Source organism: Harmonia axyridis, chromosome 5 (assembly GCF_914767665.1).
Source record: "Harmonia axyridis chromosome 5, icHarAxyr1.1, whole genome shotgun sequence".
In the NCBI taxonomy this organism is placed as follows: Eukaryota; Metazoa; Arthropoda; class Insecta; order Coleoptera; family Coccinellidae; genus Harmonia; species Harmonia axyridis.
In genome coordinates this window covers 42,978,853-42,992,813 of record NC_059505.1, presented here as the reverse complement: position 1 = coordinate 42,992,813, position 13,961 = coordinate 42,978,853, and the positions used below count along the sequence as shown (strand labels likewise).

Sequence of the window (13,961 nt, the reverse complement as noted above, 5' to 3'; positions counted from 1 at the left end):
CCCATAAGAGCTGTTCCAGTGATTAGTAGTCATAGTCTACAGCTCGTCCCCAGTTCTAGAGTTCTAATAAACTCCAATATCTGACATAGCTACAAGAAGGTTACTTCCTAACTTCTACAAGTCTCATATCCAAAGTCCTTGGCTAGCGATAGCGAGGCATTCTGTCACCAGGTGATCCGGAGTATCTTCCCTTCCCCTAAAGAATCTGTACTCATCGTTTTCTGCAAGACTCATTCTCAATAGGTGCTCCCTGAGGCAGAAGTGACTTGTAAAGAATCCAGTGAGGAGGTGCAGCATATTCTCGCTTAGATCCAGATACCTTTTAGTCACATATTCTTCAGGTGTTTCTTTATCAGCTGACAGATCCATGCCTAACATAAAGTATATTACCCTGTCAGCAATCCTACAATAACTGTAAATTCAGCTAGTATCAGCCACATGAGTAACTTGTGTAAGAGGCAAAAAAATCGCTCGAGCAAGTCCAGCTGTCTTTCTTCAGAGAGTTCTCTCATTCCAAAGCTAACTTTGCTAGTGTAGTGGTCTTTTCCAAGCCTATAGTACAGTTTAGGTCCAGCACGTGTTATCCTTGATGCCCTTCCTGCAAGGTCTTCAGCTTGCTCCAATACCATTATGTTTGGCACTGATAGCTTAGTCAATTTATTATGATCTTAAGACAATCTCAAGTCAGCAAAATTATTTAGCAATGTTACTTCAACTTGCTCAGTGTCCACTGTCTTCTTCTTCTTCCTTTAGCTAGGGAATTCTCTCTGTTTGCTAGGCCTTGGCTTCTATTCGTTAGAAGAGGAAAATCAAATTGTCCCTATCTCTTAGGTGGGCGTCCAGGTTTTCTTTTTCAATTGGGTCTTTCATGTTTGCAGATGTATGCAATTCTATGACGCCATCGTACATGGTTTCTCCATTCTCTCCTTCTTTGCCTATTCCACTCGACAACATCCTGTATACTCAACCTTTCTCTTATTGACTTTCTTGTCTGTCTCTCAAGAAACTCTTGAAAATTCACGACGACAGCTAAAGTTGCTCCCTACAAGACAAAGGGTGTACACTCGAATGAATCCACTAAAAAGTAGTTCGAAATGAAATTTAACCACGAAACAAACGGAAATGAATCTGTAACAAAACTCTTATAAAAGATAAAATGGGTCAAAGGCTGAACAAAGGGTTGAAACCATATCGCATCGGATCTCGAAACACGAACAGAACCGAGAGGTATTGTCAATTCTCCACTATCAGTTCCATTCTCCACAGAACGAACTAAACACAAAAGAGAGCCATTGTGAGCGACACATATACCAAACAGATACAACCACTTTTACGATATTCTCACCATTAAACGACACAAAAACAAGTCGCGTCCGCATACCCGAACGCAGTTTCGATTCTCCCCAACATCGAATTACCCCACTCGTTTTCCATTACAACCCACTCGTAACCAATCAAAATTAGATCCATTCAAACCGTCCCATCATCAATATCCTCCACGCCTTCAACACCTGTCCCATATCGAAGCCTCTTCAAACACCGTCAGTCGAGTGATGATTGAGAGGTCGATCGAAAAAAAAAACCTATATGTTTAAATTATGGGCCCGTAACCTACTCTCCTGCAAATTCGATTTTTAGCGACCTGTATTGTTCGCGTTAACAAAGGGCTTTTTAACGTGAACGTAACATGCGTTCATTCCATTTGACACCGGATTAACTTGTCGTTAATATTTCCATTTTCAATTCCGAAACGTTCACCTGTTTTACGTCTGTTTTGTGTTCATATTTTCGTCGCCGCATTAGATATTGTTATGGGCGGTTTGCAAATTCGATGTTATGAATGTTGTCAGCACGCCACCCCCAAACCACAATGGGGCTGATGTGAAAGGACCGTTCCGCTTTGGTAATCGAATTCGAATATTCGGTACTTTTGTTTGAATTGGTGAAAAATTGCTCTGCGAAATTTATTTTTTGTCGGTGGGTGACACAAGTTTGAATGAAATTTCAGGGTTAATAACAGGCTTTCATTGTTTATACCAATGGCATTCCATCATACATTTCCATATACATTTGCAGCTCTTCAGCAACCTTTGTTTTTTACAATAACATTAAAATCTCGATGCTATTGTTTAGATACCAAGAAAATGTAGAACTAGCTGAACAAAGCACTGACGCATTTTTTTCTGCTGAGGTTTAGACGCTTTGTATGATAAGGACCTAGGCGCACAGAGATTCTTCTTCCTCTTCTTCTTTTAGAGCCTCTTCTAGTAAAGATTGGCTGCAGTTATTGCCAATTCGTATTTCTTTTGGGCGGTTTGAACCTACTTTTTTCTTTTATCCTTTTCTAGAAGTGTTGTATTCTTCTTGGTCCTTGTTTTCCCTTTATTTTGCTCTTTATGATCAACTTGGGCAATTGATGATAATTATCCACATTTCCATATATATTTGCAGTTCTTGTTTAGATACCAAAAAAGTGTAGAACTAGTTGAACAAAGCACTGACACATCCATTCCTGTTGAGATTTAGAAAATTTTCCTTCTTCTAGTGCCTCTTTTAGTGAAGATTGGCGACAGTCATAGCAAATTCGTCTTTCTCTTGGGTGATGAGAACCAACGTTTTTCTTATATTCTTCATCTGGGAGTGTTGTATCCTTTCTGGCCCTTGTTTTCCAACTATTTTATGATTAACTGAGATAATTGATAATGATCACCCCTCAATATGTTTTCGAAATAGACCATTCTTTACCTTCATTAGGTGTTAATAGCTCTACCTGCATTAACTCTGTCTAGCATCCTCTCAGTAGACACTTTGTCTGTTCAAGAAATCTTGAGTATTCTGCGAAAAACCCACATTTCAAATGCTGCCATTCGTCTTAGAGTTGCTCTCTAGAATGTCCAGGTTATCATCTCATATAAAATTACAGAGTAGATACCTTTAGCCATCAGCCATTCCATGATGTAGTTTCATGTCCAAAGATGCGTTACTTAGGAGTCTCAAATGCTGATCTAGCATGATCGGAAACTCATTTTCAAACTAACTTCTACTGATCTACTTCTCAGAAAAACTTTCCTTAGCTCTTCTTGAACGAACAATCTTTGAAACTGCTTCGAATCAATCATTGAAAGGTTTTTTTTATTTCAGGAGCTGTTGGTGGTGATGGTGATGATGGAGACGATAAGGAGAAGGAGGAAGAGGCCGAAAGAGAGCGATTGGAGGCCATACGCGAAGCTGAGGAGAGGAGGAAGGAGAAACACAGAAAAATGGAAGAAGAGAGGGAGAAGATGAGGCAAGAGATCAGAGATAAGGTATGGAACAATTTGAAAACTTTGTGTTATCGATCAGAATTGATTTTAAATGTTTAGTTTCTTTTCCTTTGTTGGGTTAAATCTACAGGGTGTCTCACAATCTCTGAAGATGATTAGTTGAACCATTCTCAGCTGAAAATTTGAAAAATGACGACATTGTGAGTAAATGATGAAGCGATCTGTTCGGAGAACGATTGATACCTCTCCAGGTCATAATTTCCAACGAGGGAAGCCCTCAATTTCAAACACTGTGTACGTTAACTACCTGCAGCGTACATGTTCAGCATGCACCGAATTTGCATGTGCTACTGAGAGGGATATTCGATGGTTTATGCGGTACACGATAATTATAAGCTAATAATAATAGATTTATCGGTTGTTTTGTTGGTTATGCTCATAAATTCGGTATTAATTGCGCCCAGTTGCCAGCAACAACATCGTATGCGGTTAATTACAGTAGGACGTGCTTGTACTTAGGGGTGGTGGTGTAGGGGATGAAAGGGAACAATACGTACTGAGAGCTGTAAAAACCTTCTTTGAATAGATAGCTGGATTAACCATTCTGGTATTTCATAAATGAGTCAGGTTTTTTGTTACGAGACATAATCTCAATATATCCACATTTGGGGAAGGTGCAACCTCCCCTCTATACGGGGAGACATAGTTTTCGCTGAGGTTTTTTTTTTATTCTCTTGTATCATACATTGAAATGTATGATGCCCCTTTTATATTTTCTCTGCTAATACTGAGATTACTTCTACACATACTTTGTTGTTTGAGGTTGATAATTTTTTGTGTTGCTCTATCTCTGTTCTCAGGGTATGCTGAAAAAACTTCCTTCCACTAAGACTTGCTACGCAAATGTGGAGCTGTTTACCGAAAGAGGCTACAACATCTTTGCTCTTGGGTTTCAAAGTCGTTACAGTTACTCTTTCGGTAAACAGCTCCACATTTGCGTAGCAAGTCTTAGTGGAAGGAAGTTTTTTCAGCATACCCTGAGGATAGAGATAGAGCAACACAAAAAATTATCAACCTCAAACAACAAAGTATGTGTAGAAGTAATCTCAGTATTAGCAGAGAAAATATAAACGGGGCATCATACATTTTAATGTATGATACAAGAGAATAAATAAAAACCTCAGCAAAAACTCTGTCTCCCCGTATAGATGTAGTGACTGGTTTGTGTATACGTTTACACAATAAGCTGACATATTTATATTGAAGAGCTTCCTCTTCATCCAAAACAAAATCTTCTTCATCCTTTCTCTTCACCAACGGTTGACGACTTCATAATTACATCTTAAAACAAAAAAAAAGACTAGAAAGGAGTACTAAATATTAGTTTCCATTATATTGATTTCAAGTTACCGACTCATTCTAAAAAGGAATCTGAAATGAAATGTATAGCTTGGAAACCACCATGAAGTTTAACAATTGGACAAGTATTCACCAAGTGATCAATGGTTTCTTCTACACCACACTCACATAGTGGTCTTTCAATAGAATGCCATTTGAAGAGCATACTATTACAACGACCATGACCAGTCTTCAGTCGATTTAAAATACACCCAATTTTCCTAGGAAGATTGAAACCTAGAGCTTTCTCTGAAGGATCAACGATAAGACTTTTGTTGAGACATTACAAGACCTCCATTCCGAACGCCAAATTTTCTTGTCACTCTCATTAGATTGAAGGAAGGTATCAATCCATAAAGGTTTGCGTGACTTTAATCTAGTAGTTCTAGTATCTGGAAGGTAAGATACAATTGGAAATAAGTTCGGGTAGAAATGAAATTCATCCCAAGATTTCTTGACTGCAACCTGTCTATGAATTACAGGCAGAACATTATGTGATAGCACCGGTAACCAATGTAAAGGTGTAGATCTAACAGTTCCACTAATTATTCTCATAGAAACGTGAAGCTGTGCATCAATTTTATGAACATGAGCACTATTGAACCAAACAGAAGCAGAAAAAACCAAGACCAAAGCTGTCATACGAAGAGTGCTGGCATCAGCACCCCATGAAGAACCAGCTAATTTTTTAAGGATATTATTCTTCGACTTCAATTTCAAACGTAAATTTTCCAAGTGAGCCTTGAAATTCAAAGAAGAATCAAATTTAACACCAAGATATTTGGGATATTGCTTTTAATCTCTTCATTAAGAGGTTCAAGTTTGATCACCTCACTATCGTTTAATGTACCACAAACAAAGGCATTGATTCATAAAAGAATGTTGGATAGCACAAAAGTTAGAAATGCTTCACAAGCATCCTACATTCCTGTACATGCGTCATCTTATAAGGGTGTGTATGTAGAACAGAGGGTTTCTAAATCCATAAAGATAACGAATATTCCAGCTCAATCCCTAGGGATCCACTTCAATCGAGAGAGAGATTCCCAATCAAAACACTCGGCGACAAAAATCACCGCGCTGCTCCCTCGAACAATGATGTTTTCCTAACCTCACTCGAACGACGTCATGTGTCAACAGGATATCCATACATTCTCCAGCGCCAGAGACAGCATCCCATTCGGTCCATTGAGAACTGCTGGAACGAAACCAATCGAGTTATTGCGGTTGGCGTTGATATCATGTGAATTCATTAGCTTCACGTTTGGTATTTCCATTATTCCCGGATTCGAAATTCAGGATTCAGGATTCTCGAGGTTGAATCGATAAAATATGAGACGTGCTTACCGGATAGATAAACCCTTATGAATAAATAACCACCGGTTAAAGCTGGTCTATAAATTAACCGCGCTAGTAAAAGTACATAAACTTCATTGGTCTGTTTTATGGGTTACATTCAGATAGTTGCAGATTCTGAAGCTGAAACCTTTGTATTCATTATTCAATATTCAAACACGCAACTGAAACTTGAGTGATAATACCAGAGCAGGAATGTTATAGAGCATTTCAAGAGTCATTTTTTGACCTAAATGCAGTATCGATAAGAAACATCTAACAGGCCAATTGAAAAGACCCCGGTCTACCATAGTAAAACACATTTTTTTTTTAATTCGATTTTATTATTCAACATAGTTGCCTTCGAGGGCGATACAGCGATTAAAGCGATCTTCCAACTTCCCGATACCATTTTTGTAGTACGATTCGTCTTTCTCTTCAAAATAGGCCTCAGTTTCGACGATTACTTCTTCATTGGCGCTGAATTTCTTTCCAGCGAGCATTCTTTTGAGGTCTGAGAACAGGAAAAAGTCGCTGGGGCCAGATCTGGCAAATATGGTTGCAGAAGCAATTCGAAGCCCAATTCATGCAATTTTGCCATGGTTTCATTGATTTGTGACACGGCGCATTGTCTTGATGAAACAGCACCTTTTTTCTTCAAATGGGACCGTTTTTTAACGATTTCATCCTTTAAACGATCCAATAACGCTAAATGATAATCGCTATTGATGGTCTGGTCCTTTTGGAGTTAATCAATGAATATTCTACCTTGCGCATCCCAGAATACTGATGCCATAACCTTGCCAGCTGACTGTTGTGTTTTTCCTCGCTTTGGATTCGGTTCATCGTGTGCAGTCCACTCAGCTGACTGTCGATTGGACTCCGGAGTGAAATGATGGAGCCATGTTTCATCCATTGTCACATATCGACGCAAAAATTCAGGTTTATTGCACTCAAACAGCTTCAAACACTGCTCAGAATCATAAAAACTTTGTTGCTTTTGATCGATTGTGAGCTCGCGCGGCACCCATTTTGCACACAGCTTTCTCATGTACAAATTTTCGTGAATGATATGATGTACACGTTCAGATGATATCTTCACAATGTCTGCTATCTCGATTAACTTCATTTACGGTCATTCGAAATTATTTTGTGAACTTTTTTGATTTTTTCGTCGATGACAGCCTCTTTTGGGCGACCACTGCGTTCGCCGTCTTCGGTGCTCATTCCACCACGTTTACACTCAGCATACCAATCAATGATGGTTGAATTTCCTGGTGTAGACCCCGGAAATTCTTCATCAAGCCAAGATTTAGCTTCAACTGTATTTTTTCCCTTCAAAAAGCAATTTCTATGTTTTTTCAAATAACAGAAGAAGCTACGTTAGCAGTTATGTTATGGAGAATTTCAAGAGTCATTTTTTGACCTAAATGCATTATCGAGAGCAACCATCAAGGGTATTAAAAGTTATTATCATTATAACAGCGAAATTACCGCTGGTAGTTACAGGTGTAGTGTTGTAATAATAAGAAATTTCACGACCCGAAGTCACGATTAAGGTCTAACAATTTTAAGCGAATGTTCCAACGTCATGCTATATATAGTCTCCGTAGAAACTTGGGTGGATTCAATAAAATACAAGTTGGGTCGTATTTTTCCCTTTCCCTACAGAGTACACCTGTAATGGTTGCTGCTCGTGGCAGTTCAAATACAAATCGCGAACTATAATGATTCAGAGCTTGGTTTTCCTGAAAGTTATGACTAATTCGAAGTTTATTTTTCTTGGAACGCGCCTGGAGAAGTTCTATAGTATTGTGCTCCATTCGCTCGAGTTCTGCTAGGAGACGGATGATTATGGAAGCTCTCGAGAATAAGTCGTATAATTTATTCGATTGTGCACTCCAAAAAGTATGACCTAATAAATCATGAATTGTTCTTTTTATACATGAATCTTCATTTGATCTCCATGTTTACCATAGTTCTCCAGTAGAGAGATATCAGTCTCGAGATAATAAATATTTGACCATATTTTAAGAAGGTAATGTCCTAAAAAATATAACATGTGGACTGGTTGTTTGGGGGATATTATTGTGGACTTGTATAGAGAAGAATATAAGCAAATGCTACAAAATGTCATTATAACAGCTTCAACAGAACTTTTCCTGGACGACTAGACTTTTAGTGAATATTGGAAACAACCATGGCAAATTCGTCCCTCTTTTGGGTGGTGTGATCCAGCATTTGGATCAATTCATCCCTCTTCAGTCTTTTTTATTCTTCATCCAGAAGAGTAGGCACCGGACGTCGAATGGGCACAAATGAAGTTCAAGACCGACGTCTAAGACTTATGGCCATTAGAGACCGATTTGCGACAACTCGATCTTTGACTGATGAGTGGTTAGGAGAACAAAGCCATTCTGTAACTGTCCGAATGGTTTACCGCCCTTAAGGTCTTTTGGACTGCAGCATTATCGACCCCATCTTGTGTTACTTCTGGAGGTTGAGCATCACCGGCAACGATTACAGTGATGCAGAGGACGTCAACATTGGAATGTGTCTTTTCTGTTGAATCTCGATTCTCCTTTGGTGCACATGAGGGCCGAAGAAGGGTTACACGACGTCGGGGAGAAAGACGTGAACCTCAGTTTGATGTTGAGCGTCATGTACACCAGACAGTAGGCGTTGAAGTATGGAGTGCTATTGCACATGCAAGTAGGTCGCCTTTAGTCTTTATTCGAGGTAACATTACAGCGCTGCGTTACCTTCGAAAAATAGGGGAGCCATATGTTCTCCCTCACCTTAACCGGCTCGAGAATCCAATATTTCAGCAAGATAATGCCCGACCTCATGTTGCCAGAGTTAGTTTAAACTTTTTCGAAGCGACCCATGTGGATCTTTTTCTATGGCTGCTCAGATCCCCCGATCTTTCGTCCATAGAGCATGTTTGGGGCATCATGGGTAGAAGGCTTGGAAATTTACCCCAGCCCCCACAGAGTTTGGCGGCTCTGAGACATGAAGTACAGGTAGCTTGGGTCGGTATCCTTCATGTAGAAATACCATCTTATTGCATCAATGCAGAGCCGTGTTGGGGAGTGTATAAATAATCGCGGTGGTCAAACACATTATTAACAAATTCATTAACTCCTTCTGAGTTCTGCAGTATCTTTGTCAGTTAGTATATTACCGTGTCGTCAGCATATCCTATGTTGTTACAAAAACACTAGACTTGTAAAATGCGCCACCTACACATAGTTTCGAACAAAATCCTCACACCATTCGAAAAAACAAACTCTCATCAGTTCAACGACCCAACAAACTGTTTCAAAGTCCCACATTTACATACTCGCAACTCCATATAACGTCAGAATTTTTTTATTTTTTCTGCCCGATTGAATTGTTTTTAGCCGCTGCGGCCACCGGAGCGTGTGCACACATAAAGCAGGGCGTCCGTACAGCAAAAACATGGCGGCGGTTCGTTAAAAATTATCCAGTTCTCCTTTTGAAGGCACCTGCGAATTGCATCACGCACAGTTGGCCGACGGCCATTCGACGTAATTTTTAAAGAAGCCCTTTAAAATGAACAGGGGCAGAGGGGGAGATAAAAGGGATTAAGAGACGACTTTGTATAAGGTTTCGTCTGGCAGTTTATGTGGTCGTAGTAGGTAACTGCGTTTTATGTTTTGCGCCTCAACGGATGTTTGTCATTTGGGGGAGTTGACCTCCAGCCGGACTGGAGGTTTTCCGCGTAGAGAAATGTAGGAGTAAACCTACGTGGAAAATTGTATTTGAAGATTGTTTATGGAAAAGAATAAGGGCAAAAAGATGTCTTACAAAATTAATTAATTCTTGAATGATATCTTACAGGTGCTAGATAAGAACGCGAAACTTTTTGTTAACACAAGTTTCATATTTTCTGTTTTTACATACGGTAGAGCGGTGTGACTTTGCAACGGAGGTGACTTTGCCGAACTGCCTAATATTTTATGTTTCACTTCGTTTTCATAAAGTTGGCAACATCTTACGGAAATCACAAATCGAAACCTTTAACCACACTATATACCCACATGTTGCAACCGTCGCAGTCGTCTGGCGTACTTTGAACGGTGTGCTACGGTATGTTATGTGAGCGGGTAATTTTTTAACGTGGGTATATATGCGAAATACTAGAAGTTGTGCAGAAAATATGGCGAACGGTACATCGGAATATATTTAGCAGCTTACTTAACATTCATTGAACGTCACGTTAAAAAAAACTGGAAACATTTCGGGAAATTTTTCTTTTGTGGCCCTTTGGTAGGAGACATTGCCACATACCAAATTTGTTACACCTGTTTTATTTTGAGGCACAATTATGGATCGTCGATACAAAAAGAAGTTGGATGCAAGGAAATATATAGTAATTATACGGAAAAAACACTAATCCGAGCAATCAATGCAGTTCGAAATGAAAACATTTCAATACAGACAGCTTCCGAAGTGTACAACATTCCCAGAAGAACTCTTTGTAATAAAATTAACGAAAACTAAATGGGCGAACCCGGATGCATTAGTGCACTGAAATATACCGCCAGCACTTTACTAAATTGCCAAAAAAAGCATTTTTAAGGCATTGACAAACTCGCACCGATTTGCGGGTCACTGCCAAATTAAAAAATTAAAAAGAAAAGAAGTGTGCACCTTTTCATCTGATTCTAACCACAGCAGTCGACAACTAAAATGTTCAAATTGAACATACTTTGCACAGGACTCATTTCACAAAAAAAACGAAAAAGTTACACCAAGAAAACTATAAAAAGTGGTGCAAAGTCACACCGCTCTACGGTACTACCAAAATTGGATATGAACTCAGAGTACCCAATAAACATAGATAAAGGGAGTATATGTCATTTTCAGTAAGCAAATTTTGACCCCAAATGAACTATCACACCTTTCTCAAAAATTAATCTTTCTCAAATTACATTGTGCAGAGTTTTAAGGAAAAATTTTGGTTTACAATGTTAAATGATGTTTTCCTACTATGTGATATGTGGTTTTAACAAGACAGTGCTCCCACACAGCCTTGACCATCGATTTATTGAAAACATAATTTGGTGATGCAATTATCTCTGAAAATGGTCCAGCTATTTATACTATCAGGACTTGTGAATCAACACCTTGTGATGTCTTCATTTGGGGATTGTATCATCGCTATTGGCAAACCCATTATGTATTTCATGGTATACGTTATGAGTTCCGTAAACACATAAACAACAGTGACGGAGCATCAATTTGAATACATGAACTACTTCAATATCATTTCATTCCAACAGGCCTAATGCTAAATTGAAAAATGCAATTCCTTGTTTTTTTTTTTCGATCGAATATTTCATGGAACCTTTTACGAATCCAATAACCGAATACCGTTGCTGCTAATCCAATATTTCCAAATATTAGCCACCGACCCATACACAAAAATCAACGATTTCACAAAAACCTAAAAATCGCATTTTCGTCCAATATAAATTCCTATAAAACGATTGGATCTGAATTTCATACCGGCCGTGCAGTAAATTCGATAACCAATGCAGATACGTCTTTTTAATGGACGTGATTTTCAGGAAATGCATATCATTTGTCGTGGCACGCAGAATGCACGATCTGCATCTGTTATAAATTCCATAATATTCAAATTAGGTCTCGGTGATTCCGTGATCATTTTCAATTCTATATCAATTGATTGATATTCGGTATTTCGAACGTTTATTCCGTAATCGGCTTCGTTAGTCGGTTTGGATGGTTTTGATTGGGGTACTTTGTAGATTGCCTGATTACCTAAATTATGATTATATCGTTGATACGGATGGATATCGAACGGGATGTAGAAATTTATGTATGATGAAGAAACAAGATGAGAATAACATAACGAATTCTCATGTTATTCTCATCTTGAGAATAACGTAACGAATAACATAACGAATTCTCATGTTATTCTCATCTTGAGAAAAACGTAACGAATAACATAACGAATTCTCATTGTATTCTCATCTTAAGAATAACGTAACGAATAACATAACGAATTCTCATGTTATTCTCTTCTTGAGTATAACGTAACGAATAACATAACGAATTCTCATGTTATTCTCTTCTTGAGAATAACGTAACGAATAACATAACGAATTCTCATGTTTGCTGATCACAAATGATATGGGAAATTTCAAAAAATAATACACATTTTGAATTGTCATTTCCATTTAAAATCCCGTTATAAAGGAAAAGAAGCTTTCTACAACAGTATACTCGAATATACACTAAAAATAATTGTTGTAAAAAACCTTTAGGAATCCCTCTCTGTTCGAGTATATTCGAGGCAGTTTCCCTTTGACTTACCATCATATCCGAATTTAGATCACTCATCTCTTCAAAAGCGGAAAAGCTAGCTTTCAAAAGACAGAAATAACGACATTCGAAAACATCAGGCGAATCGTTAAATGCACAAGTACCTCCGCTTTCATGCTAACTCTCAGTTTTTCGTCTTTTTTTCATAAAACTTCTACCCATGTGTTCGCTCAGGACGTGAATCCATTCACCAAAAAAAAATGAATAAATAAAATAAACGCGGATGATGCAAAGAAGCTCAACTCACATTAACGAGTGTGTTGGGTTGAAAATGAAATCATTTTATGCTTGATGAATATGGAGCAATGAAAAACGCCATATTCAAACCGTCTTCATTAGTTTTCTCTCATTTTATTTTGAATTTTTTCAATTCCACAGGATTATGTGAAACCTTTGTACCCCACGAATATTTCAAATCAAGAAAAAACCTGTTATAATGATATATGACATAGATATATACTAAACTTGGCCTACATATATTTGAAAGAAATTAACGAACATTCAAGAGCTGTTTATTTTACCTTATGATTTGAAATGGGGCCGTTATTTAACGATGTCATCCTTTGAACGATCCAATAACACTATATAATAATCGCTGTTGATGGTCTGGCCCTTTTGGAGGTAATCAATAAATATTATACCTTGTGCATCCCAGAATGGTGTTGTCATAACCTTGCCAGCTGACTGTTGTGTTTTTCCTCGCTTTGGATTCGGTTCATCGTGTGCCTTCCACTCAGCTGACTGTCGATTGGACTCTGGAGTGAAATGATGGAGCCATGTTTCATCCATTGTCACATGTCGACGCAAAAATTCAGGTTTATTGCACTTAAACACCTTCAAACACTGCTCAGAATCATTAACACCTTGTTACTTTTGACCGATTGTGAGCTCGCGCGGCACCAATTTCGCACACAGCTTTCTCATGTACAAATATTCGTGAATGATATGATGTACACGTTCAGATGATATCTTCACAATGTCTGCTATCTCGATCAACTTTACTTTACGGTCATTCAAAATTATTTTGGTGAACTTTTTTGTTTTTTTCGTCGGTGGCAGCCTCTTTTGGGCGTCCACTGCGTTCGCCGTCTTTGCTGCTCATTTCATCACGTTTAAACTCAGCATACCAATCAATGATGGTTGATTTGCCTGGTGCAGATCCCGGAAACTCTTCATCAAGCCAAGAGTTTGATTCAACTGTATTTTATCCCTTCATAAAGCAATATTTTAGCAGCACACGAAATTCTTTTTTTCTCAAATAACAAAAGTAGCTACACTCACAACGCAATATCTCACAAACTAATGGTCGGACTGTTGTCAAATTTTGACACGTATCGTTTGAAGGTTGGTACTAACTAAATATCATATGGATTTAATACTAGCACCGCCATCTTTTCATCAGACCAGGGACTTTTCAGTCGGCCTAATATACCATGCTAAAGGTGCTTGACAAAAAAAAAAAAACTTGAATGTACCTCCATAAAAGTTGCCATCTCCCTGATCGACGGCAATGACTCCGAAGTCCCAGCTGCTGTATCTCCTCTTCCCCTTCCTTCGGTCCGACAGCATCTCCTCTTCCTCTGCAACAGA

The 13,961-nt window shown here is 38.5% G+C and overlaps 1 protein-coding gene across 5 annotated transcripts in view; it reads left to right on the top strand.

Moving 5' to 3' along the window:
• The window catches only part of LOC123680790 (complexin), a 330,085-nt gene that overhangs the window by 292,421 nt on the left and 23,703 nt on the right, over nucleotides 1–13,961 (top strand). For all 5 annotated transcript variants that reach the window (XM_045618869.1, XM_045618868.1, XM_045618872.1 and 2 more), the window contains one exon: nucleotides 3,142–3,305. In XM_045618869.1, the coding sequence (XP_045474825.1) occupies nucleotides 3,142–3,305 (164 nt within the window). The remainder of the gene's footprint in view (nucleotides 1–3,141; nucleotides 3,306–13,961) is intronic.